This window comes from Tiliqua scincoides, chromosome 2 (genome assembly GCF_035046505.1).
Source record: "Tiliqua scincoides isolate rTilSci1 chromosome 2, rTilSci1.hap2, whole genome shotgun sequence".
NCBI classification, from domain to species: Eukaryota; Metazoa; Chordata; class Lepidosauria; order Squamata; family Scincidae; genus Tiliqua; species Tiliqua scincoides.
This window is the reverse complement of record NC_089822.1, coordinates 153,313,838-153,329,527: the sequence shown is the minus strand read 5'-3', so window position 1 is coordinate 153,329,527 and position 15,690 is coordinate 153,313,838. Positions and strand designations below refer to the sequence as shown.

Below are 15,690 nucleotides of genomic sequence, written 5' to 3'. Positions count from 1 at the left end.
ACGGGGTACAAGCCATGATGTGTATGCGCAACCTCCTGATTTTAGAAATGGGTTATGTCAGAATGCCAGATGCAAGGGAGGGCACCAGGATGAGGTCTCTTGTTATCTGGTGTGCTCCCTGGGGCATTTGGTGGGCTGCTGTGAGATACAGGAAGCTGGACTAGATGGGCCTATGGCCTGATCCAGTGGGGCTGTTCTTATGTTCTTAAGGCACAGTCATTTAGCATGTCAAGGAATCCGGTCTCCTTTTCATGACCACAACACAAATTGATCCGGTCAATATGAGGATAATTGAAGTCCCCCATGATTACAACCCTGTCCCTCCTTGTCACCTCCCTGATCTGTTTCCTCATTTCAAGGTCCCCTTCTGATTTCTGGTCTAGAGGACGATAGTACGCCCCCAGTATTACAACACTCCTCAGGCCTGGTATTCTTACAGGAAGCTGGACTAGATGGGCCTATGGCCTGATCCAGTGGGGCTGTTCTTATGTTCTTATGTCCTTACATGCAGATTGATTTGAAAAAGAATTTGGGAGCTTTATATTAAGCCCATCAGCTCACTATAAGCAAAGGTCAAGGCTTTTATCATACCTTTTGTAGTGTTTTTCTATAGATCTTGGAATAAGACATACTTTAAGCTGTATACCCTTAAGCTGCAAATCCTCCAGTGTTTCACAGACTGAAAAAGAAATACTTTGGGGTACATGTTACACCCCTATTTCTCACATCATGGATGATTGAGGCTCCCCCCCCCCAATTACACAATACAGTGGCTGCACTGGCACTGGAATGTTGGATAGGATTGGGTCCATGGAGAATTTTCTTTTTCTAGATAAACTAGAAAAATATAATTGTCCTACAATACATTATTGATAGTGCAGAATCACTATCCATACCTTGCAAACCTAACCATACCTTGCAAAATGACAGGCTGTGTGCTACATGGTTACTTAGTGGTTGTGTAATGTATTTTCATGCATGTGTACTAGCTGTCCTCTGCCATCTCATTTAACTTCTGTACTTGTGGGAGAAGGGGCTAAAATCTGAAGAATGGCAACTCACATCCCAATCTTGAACTCCAAAAGGTCGGCGGTGAAGTAAGAATACCAGGCCTGAGGAGTGTTGTAATACTGGGGGCGTATTATCGTCCTCTAGACCAGAAATCAGAAGGGGACCTTGAAATGAGGAAACAGATCAGGGAGGTGACAAGGAGGGACAGGGTTGTAATCATGGGGGACTTCAATTATCCTCATATTGACCGGATCAATTTGTGTTGTGGTCATGAAAAGGAGACCGGATTCCTTGACATGCTAAATGACTGTGCCTTAAGAACATAAGAACAGCCCCACTGGATCAGGCCATAGGCCCATCTAGTCCAGCTTCCTGTATCTCACAGCAGCCCACCAAATGCCCCAGGGAGCACACCAGATAACAAGAGACCTCATCCTGGTGCCCTCCCTTGCATCTGGCATTCTGACATAACCCATTTCTAAAATCAGGAGGTTGCGCATACACATCATGGCTTGTACCCCGTAATGGATTTTTCCTCCAGAAACTTGTCCAATCCCCTTTTAAAGGCGTCTAGGCTAGACGCCAGCACCACATCCTGTGGCAAGGAGTTCCACAGACCGACCACACACTGAGTAAAGAAATATTTTCTTTTGTCTGTCCTAACCCGCCCAACACTTAATTTTAGTGGATGTCCCCTGGTTCTGGTGTTATGTGAGAGTGTAAAGAGCATCTCTCTATCCACTCTGTCCATCCCCTGCATAATTTTGTATGTTTCAGTCAGGTCCCCCCTCAGGCGTTTCTTTTCTAGGCTGAAGAGATCCCAAATGCCGTCGCCTTTCCTCATAATGAAGGTGCCCCAGCCCAGTAATCATCTTAGTCGCTCTCTTTTGCACCTTTTCCATTTCAACTATGTCTTTTTTAAGATGCGGCAACCAGAACTGGACACAATACTCCAGGTGTGGCCTTACCATCGATTTGTACAACGGCATTATAATATTAGCCGTTTTGTTCTCAATACCTTTTCTAATGATCCCAAGCATAGAATTGGCCTTCTTCACTGCCGCTGCACATTGGGTTGACACTTTCATCGACTTGTCCACCCCCCCCAAGATCTCTCTCCTGATCTGTCACAGACAGCTCAGAACCCATCAGCCTATATGTAAAGTTTTGATTTTTTACCCCAATGTGCATGACTTTACACTTACTGACATTGAAGCGCATCTGCCATTTTGCTGCCCATTCTGCCAGTCTGGAGAGATCCTTCTTGAGTTCCTCACAATCACTTCTGGTCTTCACCACTTGGAAAAGTTTGGTGTCGTCTGCAAACTTAGCCACCTCACTGCTCAACCCTGTTTCCAGGTCATTTATGAAGAGGTTGAAAAGCAGCGGTCCCACCAGTTTCCTGGCCTCCAACCAGTTCTCAATCCATGAGAGGACCTGTCCTCTAATTCCCTGACTGTGGAGTTTTTTTAGTAGCCTTTGGTGAGGAACCGTGTCGAACACCTTCTGAAAGTCCAGATATATAATGTTCACGGGTTCTCCCGCATCCACATGCCTGTTTACCTTTTCAAAGAATTCTAAAAGGTTCGTGAGGCAAGACTTACCCTTACAGAAGCCATGCTGATTCTCCCTCAGCAAGGCCTATTCGTCTATGTGTTTTGAGATTCTTTCTTTGATAAGGCATTCCACCATCTTACCCAGTATAGACGTTAGGCTGACAGGCCTATAGTTTCCCGGGTCCCCCCTCTTTCCCTTTTTAAAGATAGGCATGACATTTGCTATCCTCCAATCTTCTGGCACTATGGCCATTTTGAGGGACAAGTTGCATATTTTAGTCAAGAGATCAGCAACTTCATTCTTCAATTCCTTAATAACTCCTGGGTGGATGCCATCAGGGCCCAATGTCTTTTTGATCTTTAATTTATCAATGAGGCCTGAAACATCTTCTCTTTTAACCTCTATCTGACTTAATTCCTTGGTCAGGAGTGGCCAACAGAAACACACACACACGCACCTCCAAATTAGCACATCCAACTTATTAACACATCCAGCACAAGTAACAGGCATTTTTCTTGAAGATTGGAGTAAGGGTAATATTTTCTGTTCTGCAGAGTGCACAGAGTTGTCGTATGTAGATGTGGTAATAAGTACGTGGGCAGAAAATGTTCTAGTGCTATATGTTTCTGTAAACAATGCCCCATTCTTAAAAAAATATTGTTTGATAAAATTAATAACATAATGGATATCAGTCAAATTGGGAACTTTCAAAGTTTCAAATTAATTTTTTCAGATGACTATAACCATCTTCTTATGTTCCATTCATATGCGTCAGTGTGTGGAGGAGGAGCGTCACAGTTGCTGGTTCTACCCCTTGTTTCTGTTGATCCCAACCATTGCCCCATCTATGCATTAGGTGGTAGGTGGGAACAGGCGTTACATGCATGGAGCTTTTTTCTCATAGTGGAGAAAGGCATTCTTTGATACTCCTAGTTGCTCCAACTGGATGGGGCTATGCTAAGTAACAGCCCTATCTCTTGAGCCCTATCTCTTGAGACCTTTCAGCGAGGCCTGAAGACCCTTCTGTTTAAACAAGCCTTCTGAGTTCTCGGCCTTTTTAACATCTTTTTAACATCTTTTAATATTTTTTACAGGCCTGATTCTTTTATGATTTGCTGCTGCTCTATGCTCTTTTTACCTATTTTTTAACTGACTGCTGTTTTTATGACATGTGTTAATATGTTTTTATTTGTTTTAAATTATGTTTTTTAATCTGTTGTAAGCTGCCTTGAGTCCCTTCGGGGAGAAAGGCGGGGTAAAAATAAAGTTGTTGTTGTTGTTATCCTCCCCACCCCTCCAGTGCAGTTGTGCCAAAAAAGTACGCATTGTATCCAGCTGGGGAGTGTGGAATAGCACTCCGCTGGAGCACTGGCGAGAAGGCCGGAGCCTTCCCAAGTGTGACGCTGGACTGTTGGCCACCTGCTTGAGCAAGTGGGTCAGAAGGGGAGACAGGACATGTGGGGGAGGATGGGGCAGGGAAGAGGTAAAACTGGGTGAGGAAGAGAGAGGAATAGGGGCGGGGAGGCCATAGGAGGTGGTGGATCTGGCGGCGATGGCGTGGACCATTTCCTCTCCTCTCTAGCAGCAGCCTGTCCATCCTCTTTCTCTCCTTGTGTCAGTGAAATCACTGACGCCAGTCCAAGGAGATTCACTTAAATCTCCTTTCCCCTCTGAAGCCTCCCATTCTTCATGCTGCCAGAGTGCTCTGTATGGCTACTTTTCAACAGCCAGAGCTGCTGAACACATGTTTGGATTGAACTGTAAGTGTTCTTAAAAGTCATAAGAGGAACTAAACTCACCAGTTCTGTTCATCACAGTCCAGAAGGACTAGAGCAAAGTTCTAGAGCTGCTTGCTGCTATGTAGGCTTTTGAGAGATATGTGGGAAATTTAGGGTTCTTTCACATGACCAGGAGAGAGATTTTTGAAGATGGTCTTTTTCTGTCTCTTGTTTTTCTGGCGGCAGCATAGATTACCAGTTTTGACCCTGGGAAATGAATGGATCTGGGGGAAGGAAGGAGGCACTAGCAGACCCACCACCTCGATCACCACAGTACTTTAATGTTTTCCTAACGAAATGTTTCAGTTTAAATTGTTTGAGCTACTGGGGAAAAAAATTGAGATTTTTGTATGGCGTTTACAAATAGCATACATTTTAAAGGTTTGTATAAGTTAAATTAAACCTCCTATGTTAGATTCTATTCAATTTAGGCCATCAGAAAATTTACAAATTCAAAATTTTCTAGAAAACCCACAGCACTGTTGGCAATCTGCCCTCATATTCTGAAAAAGTAGCTTCTCCCCTCCTTTTTATTGACAAAACCAACCACAGTTCTGCTCAGTGCAAAGAGTAGTCTCTGGGATATGATTGTTTCATGCCTAACCAAATGTCAGTCGAAAAACTGCAAGAGTGAGTTAACAAACACTGCAGTCTGCTGAAACTACATGAACTGGCAAGTTTGGCTCTCATATCTATACAGCTATGATTCTGATTCTCAACTGTTACCCTGCACATGCCCAATCTCGTCTGATCTTGGAAGCTAAGCAGGGTCAGGCCTGGTTAGTACTTGGATGGGAGACCGCTTGGGAATACCGGGTGCTGTAGGCTTATACCATAGTCTTTCGAGACTGAAGGTTGCCAACCATTTTTTGTTTGTAAAGGAACAAGTCACATCACCAATAGCTATCTTAATTGAGACCTTATGACAGCTTGATCCCAAAACATTGGCAAAGAGCAAATACGGCCTTCTTAAAGGAGTAAGAAATGAAATAATGTACCTGATTAGATAGAGATACATTATAGTAGTTTGATTTCTACACCTGGGAAGATACTGCTGCAAATCTTAAAAAATTTTGCACTCATTTGTAACCCAACTTGCCAATTAATACCACGTTTTTAGTATCAGACCATGACAAACTAACCCAGAGGTTTTTTGTTTGTTTGTTTTAAACAGCAGTTGGATTTTAATTCTTCCTACTGCAGCCAGGCTTTGGGGGATTCCATGAAACCTTCTCTCTGTATTCTGTCACATGTTATAAATCTGAAGCTCATCCTGGCCATTCCATCTGTGCACTGTCTGTACAATAGACATGTATAGAAAGGAATTCTGGTGTCTTTCATTAGCTATAAAATGTCTTCCCTCTGAAGGGTCTTAAGGGAAACTCCACATATTGCAGCTGTGATGAAAACACCAATGTTTTTAACCAGGGAATGCTAAATTTGTGGAATTATGCAAGAGTGTGCCTACTAGTGCACATATATTTGGGGAATCTATGCACACAAGATGTATAAACAGCTTTGCATATGTCTACACATTGCATGCTTTCTCTGAGGAATATCAGTGTAGCATATCAATGTTGCCTACAGCAATTGTAATGTGTAGACCTGCCCTGAATATGTTCTGTGTGACATCATATTTGGGCTGGTTTTCAGTGGCTGGGTTAAATTTGTTGTTTGCTTATTTATTTGGAGTATATAAATATAAGTGCACTCAAGGTGGTGTTCCAAGTTCAGAATAAGAAAATAATTGAGCAAATTAATTAAAACAAGAAGACACAAGAAACAAAATTTTATTTATTTATCATAGTATTTATACACCATCTTTCTCATAGCCGTAAGGTGGTTTACCATAGCCAAGCTAGTAAAAAAACTCATTTTTCAATAGAGTTTTTACAAGTATTATTCCGGGACTCATAGACCCCTCCTTTTCTCCAGAAGTTTCTCTTCATAATGCAGTCACATCTTGGCTTGCCCCTGCATTTCCAATCTTTCACAGGCAGCTGCAAATCAAGCCTCAGGTGTTATCTTGCCTCAGGTGTTATAAATACTCCTCCGTATTCCTTCACACTTCTTCACAGAGATCCATCATTGGCTTGGGTCAGTTTTGCATCCCAGGCTCCTGATCCTGTTTAGCTTTTTCAGGCAAGGTGGCAGCTCAACTTCCAGATCACACCTCCTCCTTAACAATGCAAGGCAACAACACAACAGCAGGCAACAACTGTAGAGGCAACTTAACAATGAGGAAAATAAATAATAAATGCCTTTCAGTTTGGTAGTACAGTACTTGTTCCACTCACTGTAGATTGCTTCTTGAAGCTGAAGAAGATTGTGGGTAGGTTTAAATAGGCTGAAGGTTAACAGAGCTTCTTGTTTGTCTGTGAAATGAAGTGCCTTAATATCCAACTGGGCTAAGGGCTAAATGTAAGCAGTGGTGTGTGAACTTGGGTGGTTGAGGTCTGAAAGGTTTAGAAGTGAAATGGGGCACTCCAAGATAAGAATGTGGCTTCTGGTTACTCAGAGGATTCTCTAAGTCTACAGAAGTACATTTCTAAATTTAAAGAAAAAGTTGATGTGGTGTTTCCCCCTCCCCCCATTAAATAGACCTGAAAAGGACCTGTGTTCAACTTTTAGGTCCTACAGCATAGGGAGGTAGCAGGTGAACAGGGAGGCAATTGGCCCACTTGAGTCCCTAATAATTCATAGTATCCCAAGGGGAGAATAGATTTGGACACATGTACCTGGTGAACTTAGGAAAGTGAAAAGGGAACTATATTAATTCGCCATATTTTTAACCTGCCTTTCTTCCCCTAAGGGGACCTCTTTCCATCAAGCTCTCTGTTTCCCCTCTACCTTGTACTGCAGAGCAATAAAGTAAGCTTGTGCCCAAGCCTCCTTAGCACTTTACAACAGGAAAAGGTTTCAAGAGAGAGGGAAAGAAGAAAATGCCTCTTTCCTTCTTTTATCTGAGACCTTCCCCTCTGTGAGCCCCAAACAGCACTACAATGCTTCTGTTCCAAGCTGGTTGGAGCCCCGAATGAGGTCACTCTTGATAGGGGCCAGGGATATACTGCAGTGTTTTGTTGCTGTTCCCTGCTTGTTCCTTCCGATGTGGATGCTCTGTTGCATATTGGTCTGGTAGTGAAATGGGGCCACCCAAAAATAAGATCGTTTCTCTATACTTGGGGAAGTCCTCAGCTACACAGAAGTATATTAGTTTCTGAAAAAAGAAGCCCCCCCAAAAGGTTAAAAGCCTAAAACCACAATAAGAACCTGTGTTCAGTGGATTGCATTGTGGAATGCATGTCAAGGTTTTTAGTTGTGAAGAAGGGGAGGGGAAGAAATAGCTCTTAACAGCTTATAGCAGTGGTTCCCAAACATTTTCACACTCTTTTTAAGATGACACACTATCGGGACCCACCTAGCTTTAAAAGCCTTAAAAAAGTGTTTCACTTTACCAGCTGCTCAAGCCTCTTTTATCCGTTTTACTGTGTGTGTGGGGGGGGGGAAGACACTGTCTTCTGGATTGTTTATTGAGTTCCATGTTCATCTGATTGGGACTCTTCTGCCATAGCCATAAAGGCTACTGCTCCCTGAATGCCAAGGGATGTGGCTATCATGGTGATAGGGCAGCAGTGTCCATCCCCCCAAGTAGCAGCATATTTAAACCTTGATACACATAGCCTAAACTGCCTTGTCAGTTTTGTGACCCACCAAAAATTGGATTGAGACCCACTGGTGGGTCCCAATCCACAGTTTGGAAACCATGGGCTTATAGTATCCTGAAGGGGGCATTAAAATTGAGAGAATGGGCAACATGAAATTTAAAAACTCCCCTTAACAAGCTGTGTGGGTAGATTTTAGGAGGCTGAAAAGAAAAACAGACACATTATAATTTCCACTCTCCAGAAACCTCCTCATCCCACTATATAGCAATAAAGTGCTGAAATTTGGGGTTGGCAACCAGTCCTCAGCCTCTACTGCCTTATAGCATAGTAGAGAAACATCTCAGGAGGGAGGGGGGAAAAAGGTCATCTTCTCTTATTTTTCCTCCCTTTTTGCCCAAAACAATGCACTGAACAGAAGTGTTCCTGTTAGAGACTGAGGTTATGTTGTAACATTTTGTTTCAGTTCCTCATTTTGTTACCATACTGTACCATTCCAGTGGGAAGGTATGTTGGAGTAAGGGCCTGTATGTTGCAGGGGCATCGGGGTGCTGGCAGTGCTGTGCATCCCATTGAGACTGACTTTGGAAGTTAGGCTTCCCAGTGTCAGTATTGGTGGGTGGAGTTTGCCCTCCCCACAAATGTCTCCCAAGATGTAATGAATGGCAGCTGTTTAATTGTGGGAGAACGTAAAATTATTCAGTCCTGACCCTTTCTTGTCAAACAGTGGAATGTGTGGTTGATCAGCCTGCCAGAATCTTGGTATGAACGGTGCTATAAGGCCCATCAAACTCAATGGTTGTACCTCTGAGTAGGCATAGGATTGCGCTTGAAAGCATCCTCTTCCAAATGCCCTTTCCATGTTGGTTTCTTTGCATGGCTGTCACAATTTGTCTTTATGCTTTTTGCCAAATTCTGTTCTACCTTACTGGATGGCCTGAAGCACAATATCACCCGTTATTGATGGCTGAACTTGGACCACAGGCTTCCCAGCTCCTGTCCTACCTGCTACAATAAGGATTGTTTAATCTATTGAGATAACGGCTGTGAAGATACAGAGTTAAATAGATCACATCAGCGCAAATGTAGGATGTGAAATAACAGGTTTGTATAGGTTGTGGTTTTGTTTTATTTTCACAACTCCTACCCTAAGGGAATTATAGTTGCATGTAAAGATATCAAAGGGTAAAAAAACAGTGTGATCAGACTTGCAGTAGCTGTTCTGCTGCAATATTTGAACTTGGATGATGTAAACCACTTTTACTGCAGCTGACTCTGATTGGCCCAGTTGTCCAGTTGACTGAATTGGGCTATTTTGGGGTAATATGTTATCTTTCACTCTTGCTTGTGAGACAACATTTCAAAACCTTTTCCGTCGTGTGGGTAAAGAACCAGACATTGAGAAGGCTGGGTCAAATATTAACCAATAGAGAGATGTGAAATCTTTCCTGGCTCTTGGGATGATGGAGCATGCAATTTTTGTTCCATGTTATGAAAGACTGTTCAGCTTCCAAGTGTTTTACAAATATTAACCTCTTCTGATTTACTTGATAATTCCCAGAGTCAAAATCAGAGCTGCTAAACGTGGGAGTGAATTATTTTGATTATGGAAACAGTGGTGGCAGTGCTAGATTGGGTCAGTTTTTTACACAAATTCTGCACTTTGGGAAATGCAATGGACAGGATTAAAACTTCTATCCATTCAGTTACATTTGATTTCTTGCATTTCTGCTTAGTTCAGATGACAGTCCCTTTTCTCTCTTAAAAAAATCTTTGCTCTTCAAACTGATTATAATCCAAACATCTCCTGACCAAGCAAAATAACTTTTGGTGTCTGATAGATACTTTCTACTACATTCAGCTTAGAAAAGTGATTTGCAAATAAAGGGTCTGGGACTCCCAGTAGTATTATGGGAGTGAGTGACTTCCCAAAGCAGTAGTCTGTATGCGATATGTTTGTATTCATTGCTCATATGCACATTATCTTATTAATCTTAACAACCACCTGTAAGATAGATCAGTATTATCTACATCAGATGGAGAAGTAAGGTTATGAGACAATGGTTAGCCTAAGCCAGGGGTGTCCAAAGTTTTCGGCAGGAGGGCCACATCATCTCTCTGACACTGTGTCAGGGGCCGGGGAGGGGGGGAAGAATTAATTTACATTTAAAATTTGAATAAATTTACATAAGTTTACATAAATTAATATACTAGAGGTGGAACTTATATGAATGAATGAAGGTCTTGCAATAGCTCAAGTCCTATAAAAGGCCTTGCACAAATCAAGGCTGGCCTGTTCTTTGTTGGTGCTACTACATCATAGATGTGAAACATCAAGCAGTGGAGGGAGCCCTCACCCACAGCTCATGCGAGAGATCAAACAGTCGCCCTCATGCTGAGAGGCCAGTGCAGGCTCCAGCAAGTTTCCAGAGGGCCAGAGTCTCATTGGAGTCTGGGGTCTCCCTGAGAGCCGCACTGGGAGTCCTCAAGGGCCACAAGTGGCCCCAGGGCTGGGGTTTGGGCACCCCTGGCCTAAGCCAACTCAAATGAGTTCATGGTTCAGATGAGGTCTGAACTAGAATTGGCTGTAGCTATTGTGATCACTTTCCTATGTGAAGTTGAACGGTTCCTTCTAAACGGAGATGACAAGCAGATAGGTGCCAAACAAATAAAACATGTGGTTGTTGGATATCTTTAGTAAGAGAGTTGTCAACCAGTGAGTTGCAGTAATATACATTTGCAAGAGTTTTACGGTCCTAGCTTAGCTTGATGGCCATCAAAGTCCTGGCTGTTTCAGCAGGCTTTTAGCTGGTTTTTGTTTTGTTCTGATCTGTGTGTTTTATGTTGTTTGCTGCTTTTTCATTTTGTTAAGAGTTTATTATATTTATGTTTTTTAAATCACTGTTGTAGGCTACCTTATGATAAGAAAAGCACCCTTAATTTATTTTATTTTTATTTTCTGATTGAAGAGAAATCCCAGGTGATCCATGAAGATGAAAGGCTTGAAGATTCTCAAAAAAAAGCTCAAGCAGATTATCTAGAGGAAAAACCAACAGCTGCCTTGACTGTCCAGGGGACCAAGTTTGATATCCAGTCAAAGCTAAAACCAAACAAGTCATCTTACAATCAATTCAGAAAGCCCCGTACCTCTCAGAGGATGACCAAAATCCGAAACTACAATGTAAAAGATTGAGCTTGTAGTGAGAAATAAAATTTTGTATCCAAAATATACAGAATTTTGTTACTAAGATATGATATGTCAAGTTGGAATATTAATCCATTTCATTTGTCATGCAGTTTGTTAGACAACCTTCTCTTTCTTCCTGATTTGACAATAAAGCTAAATTAATTTATATGCTGAATTTAATGTATTAATTTACATCCAGTGGTCTGACACAACACCATATATGCCGTTTCATATCATATGTTCATATCAGGGGTGCTTAATCCACTTCCTTCCATTATGTTCTGAGCAGGCAGAGAAGATACAAGTATGTGTGCTTTACCATAAGTTGACCCCTGAGTTCAGTGAAAATCTCTGAATTTGTTGGCACAGGAAAAAGGACCTCAATTGTGTGCCCCAGTATCACACTTTCTCATTTCCTTTGGTTTTACACCCATTCCACAACTCTTACTACTTTTGTCCATATAATTTAAAACTGGGGATTTGGTTGATCACCCAACCATTTGTTCAGTCATTTGTAATAACACAGTTCTTGAGTCATGCAGATGAGTTGCTTATGTCCATTAGGAAGAGCTCAGGAGACTTGAAGCCCAATCCTATCCAACTTTTCAGTGCAGATGTAGCCATACCAATCTGGCACATGCTGCATCCTGAGGTGGGGGAGCAGTCACAGAAGCCTCCTCAAGGTAAGAGAATGTTTGTTCCCTTTCCTCGGGGCTGCATTGCAGCTATATCGGTGCTGGAAAGTTGGTTAGGATTGGGCTGCCAGATAGTGCTGGGGTGTGAAGCAGTCAACAACCAAGGAAGGCATGCACCAGGACTTCTTCCCCATTAGATTTCTTTAGTGCTCCTTAAGCATTACTTTTCTACAATCATCTGAAAGCAGAATTGAGACAGAGGCCCATGGCCCAGGAAGGATTCCCTGAGGTATGTTCCCTCCTCTTTGGCTGACATGTAGGGAAGGATACGTGTGAGTTTTGCATGGATGCTTCCTCCTTCCTATTGTCCCTGCTGGCCAGTGTGACATTGCACTCAGATGACAGCCCAACCTCTCTGTGGGAGGAATGTCTTTCCCTCATTGGCAAGTAGGGTAAGGGAAGAGAGAAAGTACCTGCACAAGACTCCTGCAAGTATTTCCTCCTTCCTCTCATTCCTGCTGGTAATAGGGAAGTTATGTTCACAGACAGTGGTGCTACTGCCAGAAAGTTTGCAAACAGGTAGATGTGGAAGAAGAAGGGAAAGAAATGAAGGAAGCTGTGGGAAGACAAGAGAGGGAAAGTTGGGGAAGTTGTGTGACAGGATCTACGTCACGTTGCCTTGGGGCAATTCAGAGAGGCTGTTCAAGGGGCAATTAACAAGCATCAATAATCCTGCTGTCACACAACAGGAAGCAATGAAAGAACTTTTCAGTTAAATGAATAATGCAGCAGTCTGAATGTTACCAGAGCATGGATAATGGTGGCAAGGTTATCTTTATCCAGAAAGGGTATACAGTATATCAATCTAAGGCAGGAGTCTCCAAACTCTGGCCCACGGGTCACATCCAGCCCTGACACCATGTTAAGATATATGATGCAGCCCTGGGGTGGAAAAGTTTGGAAACCTCTGATCTAAGGTAATAAATGGTGCCTCATCCAAAGGATGAGCTAGGGGTGTGTGTGTGTGTGTGTGTGTGTGTGTGTGTGTGTGTGAGAGAGAGAGAGAGAGAGAGAGAGAAATTTATTACTAAAAATTAAATCTGAATGAGCAATTCTACAAAATTAGTTGTCATTGAATATAAGAGGGAAGATATCTTAGGAGTTGGAAGTTGCTGTACTGCACTATTTTTAGATTTGACTTGACAAATGTTAAAAATATTAAATATAGCCTTACAATAAAAGAGTAATCTTAATTCCAAAAAATATGATTAGCCCTACTGATGAACCATAAACCTTGGGTCAAGCCCCCATATTCAAACACCATGTTTTGGTATTTGGGGGGGGGGGGGAAGTTCTCTATTGTTGGCATCCTTCAGTCTTGGAAAACTATGGTATTGTGCTCTGAATGGTGGTTATGGAACAGAGTGTCCTCTCCAGTGCGCAAAGCCTGGGTAAAGTAGATATGGAGGATAGACTGTTTCCCATGCAGCAAATCCCCCCTCTCCATGTCACTGAAATGGTCCAATGGAAAGGCAGAGGCCAATACGGTTGGTTCCAGCGGTGTCGCAGGAGTTGCCAGAACGTGACTGTGTTCAGCCACGAACTGCCTCAGGGACTCTGGCTCCAGATTTTGCCTTGAGGTTGACTCCTGAAGCCTTTTCCATAACTAGATGTAGCCACAAGGCAGTGGAGGTTTGGGATCAGAGTTTTCCTTCTCTCAGATGAGCTGCCTTCCCAGGCTAATGAGTCCCATCTACCCAGTGTACCTCTTATGACAAGTACAGCCAAACTGAGGGCCTATTCTTATCCCCAGCCCCCAGGAGGTCCTCTATACTACCTGACAAATTAAGATTAAGCATCTTGGACAGGTTTGGAAGGAAATCAGTGGCTGCTCTAGTCTGTTGTGTTGCACTGCTTTTTAAGACTGGGATGTCAAACATATTTCATACAGCAGGCCAAATGGCATTTATGATGCCTACCGAGGGCTGGACGTGATGTCATTAGGCAGGAAGTGATGTCATTAAACAGGTCATAACCTCAAATAAGCACTTTTTCTTGCTGAGGAACACATTAGCTGCAAATGACAGAAGAGAAAATACACAAATCTTGATCATATTTCAAGATATGGGAGAGGCCAATTATCATGCTGGATGACCTTTCAGAAGTAACACCTCAGCAGTTGAGAGCCCGGGCCGCATAAAAAGCTTCCCTGGGGTGCATCCAGCCCCTGGGCCTTGTATTTGACACCCCTGTTCTAGGAAGTGTTGCATTGAGGAGAAGCAACAGGGAGGATTAGGGACATTAAAGAAGTACAAGCAGTAGGTGAATGCCCAGTCCTATGCATGTCTACTCAGAAGTCAGTCCCACAGAGTAAAAGGGGCTTACTCCCAGGAAAGTGTGGATGGGATGGCAGCCCCAGAGCCCCAGCCTATGCATGTCTACTCAGAAGTCAGTCCCATAGAGTGGAAGGGGCTTACTCCCAGGAAAGTGTGGATGGGATGGCAGCCCCAGAGCCCCAGCCTATGCATGTCTACTCAGAAGTCAGTCCCATAGAGTGAAAGGGGCTTACTCCCAGGAAAGTGTGGATGGGATGGCAGCCCCAGAGCCCCAGCCTATGCATGTCTACTCAGAAGTCAGCCCCATAGAGTGAAAGGGGCTTACTCCCAGGAAAGTGTGGATAGGATTGGGGTGTGGAGCTGCACAGCAAGACTGGAGAACGCGCGAGCCAGAGGCAGCGAAAGGGCGGACCAGACGCCACAAGCAATCCCGGGTCCTCCCGACTAGTGCGAGCAGCGCCACCCGAGAGTCCGCGCTGTGCAGCGGCGGGGCGTTCGGGGGAGCGCGCGCCGCCTTCTCGCGCGACGAAATGCCTAGCCAAGCGTCTCCTGGAACAGCGCTCAGCTGCCGCGCGGACCGTCTCCCTGGAGCGCCTTGCACCGGGCGGGAGCGAGTCTGCTCGGAGGACTGAACTGTAGTAACCCAGGAAGCTCGCACTCTCCTGAGGTGAATGCCCTGAAATAAGCCACAATTCACAGGCGCTTCTTGCATCACCGGCAGCGCCGCTTCCTCCACAGAGCCGCCCCGCTCCTGCAGTCACCACATCACCCTATCTCCTAGCAACACCCACACAGCCCCCCGGATTGGCCGCGCGCCTCCCCACCTCCGTCCCCCGGCCTCCTCATTGGGCGCCTCCTCAGTGAGTGGGGCCCGGGAAGAAAGGCTGCTTCTCTTTGTGCCCTCCGCTCGCCGGGCTGCGAGGGAAGGAAGGGCTGGCTGCTAATGCAACGAGGCAGGCATGGCGCTGGTCTCCCAGAGCACCCGTTGCTGCTGCTGCTGGCGGCCGGGAAGCCTGCCTGCCTGCCTGCCGCGTCCATTAAGCCCGCTCGGCCGAGTGCGATGAAGTCTGGGGGGAGCAGAGCAGGCTAATTAATTCCCCTTCGCAGCCCTGGCTGCCGAGAAGAATCAATTACTCTCCCTCCCAGACCACACTGCACTGTGATACTACAGCCGGGTTAGGATGGGGCTCTGGGGCTGCCGTAACAGCCACACTTTCCTGGGAGGAAGTCCCATTGACTCTAATGGGACTTGCTTCTGAGTAGACATGCATAGGATGAGTCTCTCCCTCCCCACTATATTCTTACAGCAGTGGCTGGTTAAGAAAATATCAGCACGCCCCCTCCAACCGCCCTGGGTAGGAAAATCACGAATGTTTCCCCTAACGTTCACTTAGCACCCAATCCTATGTGTGTCTACTCGGAAGTAAGTCCCATTACAGTCAATGGAGCTTACTTCCAGGTAAGTGTGAGTAAGATTGCTGTAGCCTCACTGCGCAATCCTAGGCATGTCTACTCAGAAGTAAA

The 15,690-nt window shown here is 44.3% G+C and overlaps 1 protein-coding gene and 1 pseudogene across 1 annotated transcript in view; both read left to right on the top strand.

Annotated features, from left to right (window-relative positions):
- The window catches only part of CCDC57 (coiled-coil domain containing 57), a 63,496-nt gene extending 52,187 nt beyond the window's left edge, over window positions 1-11,309 (top strand). Inside the window, exon 18 of the mRNA XM_066616462.1 lies at window positions 10,978-11,309. Coding sequence (XP_066472559.1) covers window positions 10,978-11,201 — 224 coding nt within the window. The 3' untranslated portion in view covers window positions 11,202-11,309. The remainder of the gene's footprint in view (window positions 1-10,977) is intronic.
- On the top strand, window positions 5,058-5,174 carry LOC136642579 (5S ribosomal RNA; annotated as a pseudogene).
- Window positions 11,310-15,690: the final 4,381 nt, after the last annotated feature.